Source organism: Haliotis rufescens, unplaced genomic scaffold (assembly GCF_023055435.1).
Source record: "Haliotis rufescens isolate VD_foot unplaced genomic scaffold, xgHalRufe1.0.p SCAF_2, whole genome shotgun sequence".
Classification (NCBI taxonomy): Eukaryota; Metazoa; Mollusca; class Gastropoda; order Lepetellida; family Haliotidae; genus Haliotis; species Haliotis rufescens.
In genome coordinates this window covers 47,928,110-47,938,467 of record NW_025963890.1, presented here as the reverse complement: position 1 = coordinate 47,938,467, position 10,358 = coordinate 47,928,110, and the positions used below count along the sequence as shown (strand labels likewise).

At 46.1% G+C, this 10,358-nt stretch overlaps 1 protein-coding gene across 1 annotated transcript; it reads right to left on the bottom strand.

Moving 5' to 3' along the window:
• Positions 1-1,041: 1,041 nt before the first annotated feature.
• LOC124146238 (tartrate-resistant acid phosphatase type 5-like) lies at positions 1,042-8,154 on the bottom strand. Its single transcript, XM_046516431.2, has 6 exons — positions 8,016-8,154; positions 6,501-6,712; positions 5,542-5,666; positions 4,609-4,803; positions 2,012-2,159; positions 1,042-1,347 (listed from the first exon to the last, which is right to left on the bottom strand). The coding sequence occupies exons 1-6, from the start codon at positions 8,062-8,064 to the stop codon at positions 1,096-1,098; spliced, it is 981 nt and encodes a 326-aa protein (XP_046372387.1). The 5' UTR covers positions 8,065-8,154; the 3' UTR covers positions 1,042-1,095.
• Between the last annotated feature and the right edge of the window lie 2,204 nt (positions 8,155-10,358).

The following is a 10,358-nucleotide window of genomic DNA, read 5'->3' as shown; positions in this document are numbered from 1 at the left end:
ACACCCTCAAGTGGTCCCGACGAGGCAAGCACCAGGCGTCATAGATCAGCTGTGGTTGTTACATTGTTTGTATGAATATCATGAAAACAGAATGACTCCGTCAACTTAGGTGTGAACTTGTTAAATTTTTAATGAAACTTGAGCCTCTGTGTTATGACTACTGTGATGGTGTAAAAACACATGCACTGTCCCAATCGAACTCATGTATCACTGATATACCAGCACTGAGGGAACCTTTGGGAGATCGTGAACATTGACTAATGCATGTTCCATAATTTTCATGCACAGGTTTTGTTCGTCTACTATAGAAAGGTGACTCATGTTGAAGATTGATCACAAACTGTTGATAATATAGAGATCACAACATATTCATGTGGGTCTCCTGATTTGCAATCTTTCTAATATTCTTAGGAGGGTGGGGTAGCCTTGTGGGTAAAGCGACACCTTGAAGCTGAAGCCTGGATACGATGTCCCCACCAGGAACAATATGTGAAGCCATTTCTTCTGCCATGCTATCGCTGGAGTTTTGTTTGTTTTGTCTAAACTCAGTAATATATATTCCAGCTATACGACAGCGATCTGTAAATCATCTGGTTGGACCAGACAATCCAGTGATTGACATCATCAGCATCGACCTATGCCATTACCATAATAAGCATCATAGTGACGTTAGTCGCCTCTTACGACAAGCATAGTCGCCTTTTATGGCAAACATGGTACTGAAGACCTAGTCTTACCCGGATCTTCATGGGTGCTATGGTTGGAGTATTTTGAACGAGGTGTGTAAGTTATTGACACATTGATGGAGAATTAAATAATGGCAGTCTTTTAAGTATTTCTCCAGGATGTGTCAGTGCTTTTCTACCAATTACCAGGCTTCCCGCAACCCACAATGTGTCACATCTCCAATGAACTCCCGTTAATCCGGATAAACGAATAACTGATGTCACGTAGTATATACGAGTATACTTTAAAAGATTCTACGTCTAAATACGTATCGAAACTTCATTAAACAAGTAATGAAAAAGGCCCAAGACAATGTTGCGTTTAATGTGTTTTATCCCACTGCCAGATATTTACATGTTCACGAACTATTTAGTTCAGCTCCCTAGGGTACGTAGTAGTGCTGTAGAGGATGTCGCCCTCGGCGGTAATGTAGGTGGACACCATCTTGGACGCTGACGCCTCCACGTACACAAACCCTCCCTTGCTGGTGGGGTCGGCCCAGTGGAACTTGGATGTTCCCTCGGGAACGCTGGTCTTGTGAGCCTCGCTCGTGTCCATCTTGTCGGCACACCCAGACAGGATGAAGTCCAAGGTCACACCGTCCTTCGTCTGCTGCAGGTGCTGCGATGGAGGAACATCAGGTCAGGACCAAGTCAACGAGTTTATTATCTCACAACTGGCGTACATTTCAAACTTTATGACCAGAGCGGGGCGTGGTCAGGAACTGGCGTTAAATAATGCCTGGCTTCATTTTGCAACTGAGAGGCGCTTGGTCTGGAACTGGCGTGAAAGAATATTTTACTGTTAGCTCTTCAAACAGTTCAGCCAGTTCCTGAGCCACGTCCCTATTCCTTTTAGCGTCATACTTCAAACCTGTATTATCTCCCCTACATTTAAAGGGGACACGAGTGGCCTAGTCGGCTAAGGCGCAGCAATTCGCGGTGCAGAGTTGCATCCCTTGGGGACACCAGAAACCTATGATCGTGGGTTCGAATTCCGGTTCATCCCATTTATGTGCCTAGGTTTGTCAGCACCATACCCGTGCTCAAGGGTTTCATCAAAGCGGTAAACGTCTGAGACCTGCATCACTTTAGGCTCTCCTTAGACATTAAGCTGACACGCCGTGAATTTACTTGGAATACTGTTCAAAGCAGCGTTAAACCCAACTCAACCCAACTGACTCACTTAGATTGCGCGGCGTTGAATACTGTTAAAAATATATGGAGGATATATGCCCCGGTATTGGCACTGCCTATTTCTATGTGTCCTAGTCAGTGCATCACACCTGGAGGTTGTGGTCATGCCCACACATGTGGCCGCTGGCTCGGTGCTTGTAGAGTAGGGGCTGCAGCATTGACACCAACGCCAGGGTAGGGCCGTGCTCGGCGATGGACAAAACCGGGTAGTGGCCAGCAGTAAAGAGATAGGTAGCTCTGTAACATAGAGAATATCGGATAATGGCCAGCAGTGAACAGATAGGTGGCTCTGTAACATAGTGAGTGAGTCAGTATGGTTTTACGCCGCTTTTAGCAATATTCCAGCAATATCACGGCGGGGGACACCAGAAATGGGCTTCAAACGTTGTACCCATGTCGGGAATCGAAGCCGGGTCTTCGGCGTGACGAGCGAACGCTTTAACCACTAGGCTACCTGCCCGCCCCTCTGTAACATAGAGAAACCCGGATAATGGCCAGCAGTGAACAGATAGGTGTATCTGTAACAGAGAAAATCGGATAGTGGCCAGCAGTGAACAGATAGGTAGCTCTGTAACCGAGAAAACCGGGTAGTGGCCAGCAGTGAACAGATAGGTAGCTCTGTAACATAGAGAAAACGGGTAGTGGCCTAGCAGTGAACAGATAGGTGGCTCTGTAACATAGAGAAAACGGGTAGTGGCCAGCAGTGAACAGATAGGTGGCTCTGTAACATAGAAAAAACGGGTAGTGGCCAGCAGTGAACAGATAGGTGGCTCTGTAACAGAGAAAATCGGATAGTGGCCAGCAGTGAACAGATACGTGGCTCTGTAACAGAAAACCGGATAGTGGCCATCAGTGAACAGACAGGTGGCTCTGTAACAGAGAAAACCGGATAGTGGCCATCAGTGAACAGACAGGTGGATCTGTAACAGAGAAAACCGGATAGTGGCCAGAAGTGAACAGACAGGTGGATCTGTAACAGAGAAAACCGGATAGTGGCCAGCAGTGAACAGATAGGTGGCTCTGTAACAGAGCAAACCGGGTAGTGGCCAGCAGTGAACAGATAGGTGGATCTGTAACATAGAGAAAACCGGATAGTGACCAGCAGTGAACAGATAGGTGGATCTGTAACAGAGAAAAACGGGTAATGGCCAGCATGCAGTTGTTGTTTTTTGCTGTTAAACGCCGCATTCAGCAATAATACAGCTATATGGCGGCGGCCAGTAAATAATCGAGTCGGGACAAAGCAATCCAGTGATAAACAATATCAGCATCAATCCACGCAATTGGGATCGATGACATGCATCTCCCAAGTCAGCGAGCCTGACCACCCTATCCCGTTAGTCGCGTCTTACGGCAAGCATTGGTTGCTAAAGACCTGTTCCCTACCCATGTGGTCAAATGTAACAAATCTTATATGTAGGATACCACTTTCTTAGTAAAGTACAAATTCTAGTACTTTTAGGGTTGCGTCCAATCAGGGAGTGTTCAGAAGGTGTTATCCCAAATCTGGCATGTGTTGAGTGGATACTGGAAACAATTCTTCCCCGGAATCTCCAAAAAGAGACACAGTTTGGATAGTTGTGACCAATTCAGCTTTGGATTTGGTCCCCAGTGTTATCAGACCGCATTCTTCTTCCTGCTATCTCACTCCAGTTGTCCTTGATAGTACACCTGCGTTCCAGCTCCGATATCAGTGTCCTTGCTATCAGACCTGCTATCTTGCCCCAGTGTCCTTGATCTAGTCCTCCACTGTAGCCCGGGTCATTGTACTGACTCTCTTACCCAGTGACATGCCTACAGTATCAGAAGCTGCAGCTGACTCCCACCCCATCTACTCCATCCCCAGCGCCCTGGTACTGAGTCAGACCGCCTCTGTGGACTTGTTGATAGAGAGCGTCTGTTCGGAGAGCGGAGGATCGGTGGTTCGATCCCCGGCCGCGTCATATCAAAAGACGTTTGCAGTTTGTTTGTTTGTTGTTTACTGCCGCACTCAGCAATATTCAAGCTATATGACGGAGGTCTGTAAATAATCGAGTCAGGACCAGACAATCCAGTGATTGACATCATGAGCATCGATCCGCGCAAATGGGATTGATGACATGCATCAACCAAGTCCGTGAGCCTGACCACCCGATCCCGTTAGTCGCCTCTTACGACATGCATAGATGTATTTTTACGACAAGAATTGGTTGCTGAAGACCTATTCCACCCCAGATCTTCACGGGTCAGACGATACTTTCTTTCCCCGCCTGGCGCTCGGCATTAAACGGATAAATCAAAGACTCGTCTGTATACTGTGTCTGAGTGGTGTGTCTATGTTAAACTGGGGCATGGGATCTAAAGGCGATTGCGCTATAAAACCGGCCTTAGTCTGGACTAGTACAAGCAGCCACGCACATTGCACCTCGCTGTTGAAGTGCAATGTTCTTGAGCATGAGGTTTAGGCCCATCTCACCTCACCTCACCTCACCTCGTGTTGATGGAACGACAAGACACTTAATATAACCATTCACTCAAATAACACTCATCCAAGATACTCTGTGATAAGCTACTGATAAGATAGATGGACATTGGGACTTCACTCCCAAAATAGAAACAACGTCAGCGAATAGGTCAGGGTATTTGATACGAAAATGGGCATAGCATATTCCGGCTAACGGAGGATGTTCCTCTACACGTGACATACTTGCTGGAACGCAGCTGTTCGTCAATCCAGACCCACTGAGAGGCAGCGGCCTTGACGTCCTCGGGTCCTTCCGGATGAAGTATGACGTCGTCGGCCTGGCCGCAGAGCACCACGGTGTCGATCATGACGAAGTCGATGGTGGCGTTGCTGTTGGGGATGTTGAAGCTCAGGGGGTAGTAGAAGTCGGGGAACCGCCTGTGGGGGACAACATGCGAGGGGTTTATGTCAGTTTGCAATATTGACTATATTAAAGTCACATCGGGAAACACGGGGAAAGTTAACCATGATGTTGTTCGCCAAAAGCTTTAATCCCAAGAGGGAGCGGGTTGCCCTGTCGTCTAATGCGTGACGTGCCAGAATCTTACAATGGTGGGTTCGAATCCCAAAATTCGACCTGATTATGATCCCTACTTTATCAGTAACATACCCGTGGTCGTTGGTTTCACCAAAGGCGCAAACGTCCTACATCACTAGGGCTTCACTACCTCATCACGGGGTCACGCCCTGTTATAACTGAAATAGTGTTCAAAGCGGCGGCCACCCTCACACAGTCCCCTGTCACTGACAAGGATTAGCTCAGACAAATACCTGCTAAAGAATTGAAGCAACGCTGTAAGTCCTTTTTATAGACTCGGACGTGACGTGGGGCGGTGAAGTAGCCCAGTGGTTAAAGCGTTCGTTGTCACGCAGAACACCTGAGTTCGATTCCCCTAGGACCCCGTCGTGATATTGATGAAATATTGCTAAACCCGGCGTAAACCCCAACTCACTCACTGACGTCATGTGGGGCGGTAAAGTAGCCCAGTGGTTAAAGCGTTCGCTCGTCACGCCGAATACCTGAGTACGATTCCCCTAGGACCCCGTCCTGACATTGATGAAATATTGCTAAACGCGGCGCAAACCCAAACTCACTCACTCACTGACGTGACGTACCATTTATTTGACATCTTGGTGTACATGATCTCGGCGGAGACGTTGCCGCGATGGTCGTGGTTGCCGGCCACGATGTACCACGGCACCTGCAGGGATGGGGCTGTGTACACGTCCTCGAAGGTGTTCTTGGGGAACAGGAAGCAGATAAGTGAATGGGTTTTGTTTTTGTTCTTACAGCAGCTAAATCATGCAATGTCGGAGAATATCACAGATGCGCTTTTAACCATCTCCCCAAAACAAGGGAGTTAACTGGCCACAGTCAAGGCCACACTCCCTTGCCTCGGGAAGATGGCTTATAACACGTAGAGAATTTAACACATGATGGCAAACACGCCACATTACGTTTCCGACCGTGACAGATGTTTCGTGAAATAATTTCCCTGGCGATATTTGTCAGAGGGTTCGCTACTGGTGTGGTTTGAGTTTCTTCCTGGAGACATTTATGTGAAACAGATAGCGAGTGAGTGTTGTTTTTGGTCACAGCTTCATTCTATTCTTAATAATCGAGTCGAATATTTGAGCATTTTTCAGTCAGTGCGATTATTTAGAGTGAGTGAGTTGGGTTTAACACCGCTTTTAACAGTATTCCAGTTATATCACGGTGTGTCAGCTTAATGTGGGAGGAAAGCTCGAAGTGATGCAGATCTCAGACGTGTACCACTTTGGTGAAACCCACGAGCACGGGTATGGTGCTGACAATCCTAGAAACATAATCGGGGCGAACCGGGATTCGAACCCACAATCATAGGTTTCTGGCGTGCCCAAGGGACGCAACTCTGCACAGCGAATTGCGGCGCCTTAGACGACTAGGCCACCCGTACCCCCGGTTATTTAGAGAGTACAGGACATTACAAAATAGTATTTCACACAAAGCGTAATCATATATACAGATTGAGATACTGCAGCAGTACAAATCGGTAACCCCCCAAACCGTCCACTTTTCTATCTCCGTGTCTTACTTGAAACCGCGCGTCCTCCACGTCTTTAATGCCGTAGTCGTAGAAGTTGTCGCCGAGTTCCATGACGAAGTGGATGCCGCCCACCTTCTTGGCCCACATGGCCATACGGTCGGCCGTGCCAAGCTCGAGCGGGGTGGTGTAGGGGAATGTGTCAGCCCCTCCATTGTCGCCGATCACGATGAAACGCAGTGTGTCGTCTGCCGCCAGGCACCCTGAAGGGGAAATGGTCAAAGATGAACAAGTCGGCAATATGTCACCTGATTCGTGGCAGTTACCAGTGCTGGGTCTGGTTTTGAAACAGAAATTCGAACCATGGCGGCTTGGGCCGATAACTGTCAACCCTTTATTCCTCCCTCCTTGTCGATGTTTTGGGGATCGCCCTGGTATACTTACTTAAATCCCCTCATTGTCACAATATGAAGGAAAGAAATGCCTACGTGTTGGATATCAAACAGCTCTGATGACTGTTTTTTTTATCAATGCATTCCTGCCATTCCCATCTATATCATCACCACTTGAAAGTAGTTCATTTAACGAACTGTCCCTGTAGCAGACTTAGTCACTGAGGTATTGTTAAGTAATTATTGATTATTAATGTAATGTTTGTTTGTTGTTTACCGCCGCACCCAGCAATACTTTAGCTATATGACGGCGGTCTGTAATTAATCGAGTCTGGACAAGACAATCCAGTGATTGATATCATGAGCATCGATCCACGCAATTGGCATCAATGACATGCTTCAACCAAGTCAGCGAGCCTGACCACCCGATCCCATTAGTCGCCTCTTTACGACAAGCATAGTCGCCTTTAACAGCAAGCATGGGTTGCTGAAGATCTATGCTACCCCGGATCTTCACGGGTCGACCATGTCTAGGACTTCCATGCAGTCTTGGACTTCTATGCAGTTCCTAATATCTACAGTGTGTCTTGCCCTGATGCCATCATGTGTTACAAGTACCGCTGTGCTTCAATTTTCAATGATGGTGAGTTCTACGTGAAATTAGTTTCATTCGAAACAAATATTGCTAGTGTTATTGTATTGTGGAAAACATTTTCTAGCAAAAACTGTTCCCTGGGGGAATATAGAACAAAGGAACAGTTTCCTTCAGGAATAGATACTAGTTGACACAATAACGTTACACCACCGTCATAACATGTCTGGAATATTGCTGAGTGTGGCGTCAAACAAACCCCCCCCCCCCAAAAACAACAACAAACGAAGCAAGAAAGCAGTTACCGAAACTGAATACTCATTTAAAATCTAGACTTAATCTACCACAGCATCGCGCATAGACAAGCAAGAGCACTGATTTGCTATATGATAAGAGGAAATCGTCAATAGCATTGCCTCTACCGTATTTATGTAACTATATTTCAGTGCAATCATCTTGAACACGGCGTTAAACCCCAGTTCGCCACATCCACCTCGCCTCGTATTTTAAAAGTCCCGAGCACTCTCACACATAAAAGGACAAAAAAGAATTCCTGCATATAGTATCCTTGTGATTATTTACCTGTCGTTGCCAGCGCAAGAAGAACGAGGGAGAGAGTTACCGCCGCCATGTTGTGCTTCTGCTTGTCCAATCTTATCTGAACACCATCACAACGCTCACTCCGGCCAATGTACGTGCACTTCTCACCGCCAGGTGGCGCCAGTGACTTTCCGCGTGATCATCAGATATAATGAACTGTAACTATCAATAACGATGTGTGTGTGTGTGTGTGTGTGTGTGTGTGTGTGTGTGTGTGTGTGTGTGTGTGTTATATCAACATGGATCATTAACTTTAGACGCATGTCACTGAATAATATGCAGGAGTTATTATCACGAGCCACGTCAAACACCATCTGAGATCGACAGATTAGTGTTGATATGTACATATAATTCGCCAGTTTCAGAATGTTCAGATTAGCCAGATGCAAACTTTCTGTATTTTAGTTTCTTGGACACCGTCCCACTATCGTAAACCAGTGTTATTGTAATGCAAGTGACGATCACCTCAGCGCTAAGATGGCCTTGTGGAACGGGGACCAGGCCGCGATTTCTCGAAAGAAACTTTTCAGTTTCCAGAAATCGGAGCCTGATGATTTCATACATAAACTGCCGGACAAGTTTACACCTATATGTTGATGGTGGCTAAAAATGAAATCAAACATGAAATTACATACCATTATCCCAGAAACTTTGGCAATGAAGACAGTATCAGCTCGTTATGTTCAACAGCTTCTAACATCTGATATAAAAGCACCAGGCACAGCATGTCCCGTGATAATCTAGCTCTGATTGAAGCTCAGCCAGAAAGTTTTTTGCATGACACCATGGATGAAACCAGAGTTCACCACTTCGAGTCTGAGACCAAACATCAATCGAAACAGTGAAAACGTCTGACATCGCCGCCACCAAACTGTCCCATCTACTAGAAGGTAATGGCCTACGTGTTCTGGGATGCCGGGGGTGTCTCTCGCAATATCGTCAAAATCTGCTGATGTCGATCTCCCGTGAACACTGAAATCGCACCTAAAATCATTCGGCTGCCGTTCATTCAGTTACGCTGCTCCAGTTCTGTGGAACTCCCTGTCACATGATATTCGGCTCTTGCCAACACTCAAATCCCACTTAAAGACTTTCCTCTTCCAAAAACATTTTCACTGCTAGATTTCCCTTCCTATTCCTTGTGTGTACGTAAAATATTTAATATCAATTTGCAGACACTTAGTGTCTTCATAGTTATAATATAAATACACTTATTTTATTTATTTATTATTTATTATTCATTTATTAATTGTTATACTATCTTCCAAAAGGCGAGACCATAAACGAAGCATAACCTGTTGAACTTTCTATGTGAGGACCGCCTCCGTGGTCTAGTGGTAGAGCGTCCGCCCGGCGAGCGGAAGGTCCAGGGTTCGATCCCGGGCCGCGTCATACAAAAAGACGTTAAAAGATTGTACTTGCTGTTACCCTGTCTGGCGCTCGGCATTAAGGGGCTAAGACAAGGACTGGTCGGCTCGGAGTCAGTATACTGTGTCTGAGTGGGGTATTCATGTTAAACTGCGGCATTGTATCTCAGTGAGCTAGCACTATAAATCGGCATCAGTCCGGACTAGTTCAAGCAGCCACACACACACATACACGTGCATGCACGTCGCTATATAAGTGTAATAATCTTGGACGCGACGTTAAACCCAATTTCACCTCACCTCACCTTTCTATGTGAGGCTCAGAAAATATCAATCACTCGTCGTATGACGTCACACACTGCGTCACTTTAATACTGTACCAATCCTGCCAATAAGCACAAGGTTGCTCCACCGACCACATAACGTCAAGCACCTGTACTATGACATGGATGACAATACTTTATTCATAATACAATATGGACATGTGAAGATCCGAGGTAGAGTAGGTCTCCAGCAACCTATGCTTGCTGTAAAAGACGACTATGCTTGTCGTAAAAGGCGACTAACGGGATCGGGTGGTCAGACTCGCTGATTTGGTTGATGCATGTCATCGTATCCCAATTGCGTGGATCGATGCTCATGATGTCAATCACTGGATTGTCTGGTCCAGACTCGATTATTTACAGACTGCCGTCATATAGATGGAATATTGCTGAGTGCCGCGTTAAACAACAAACAAACAAACAAACAAACAAACAATGCCAGTTATGTCTGTTGTTATGCTGAAATTTGTTGGTGCGCTGTTTCATTTCTCCTTAAAATTGTAGTGTTAATTATGTCGTAATGCGTGGAACCCTTACTGCAAGAAGTGCGAGGATTTGAATTCAATTTGCAACAGGGATGGCGATTTGAAGGTGGAGATATGTTTTCTGTTTATGAAAAATACACCTTGAGCAAT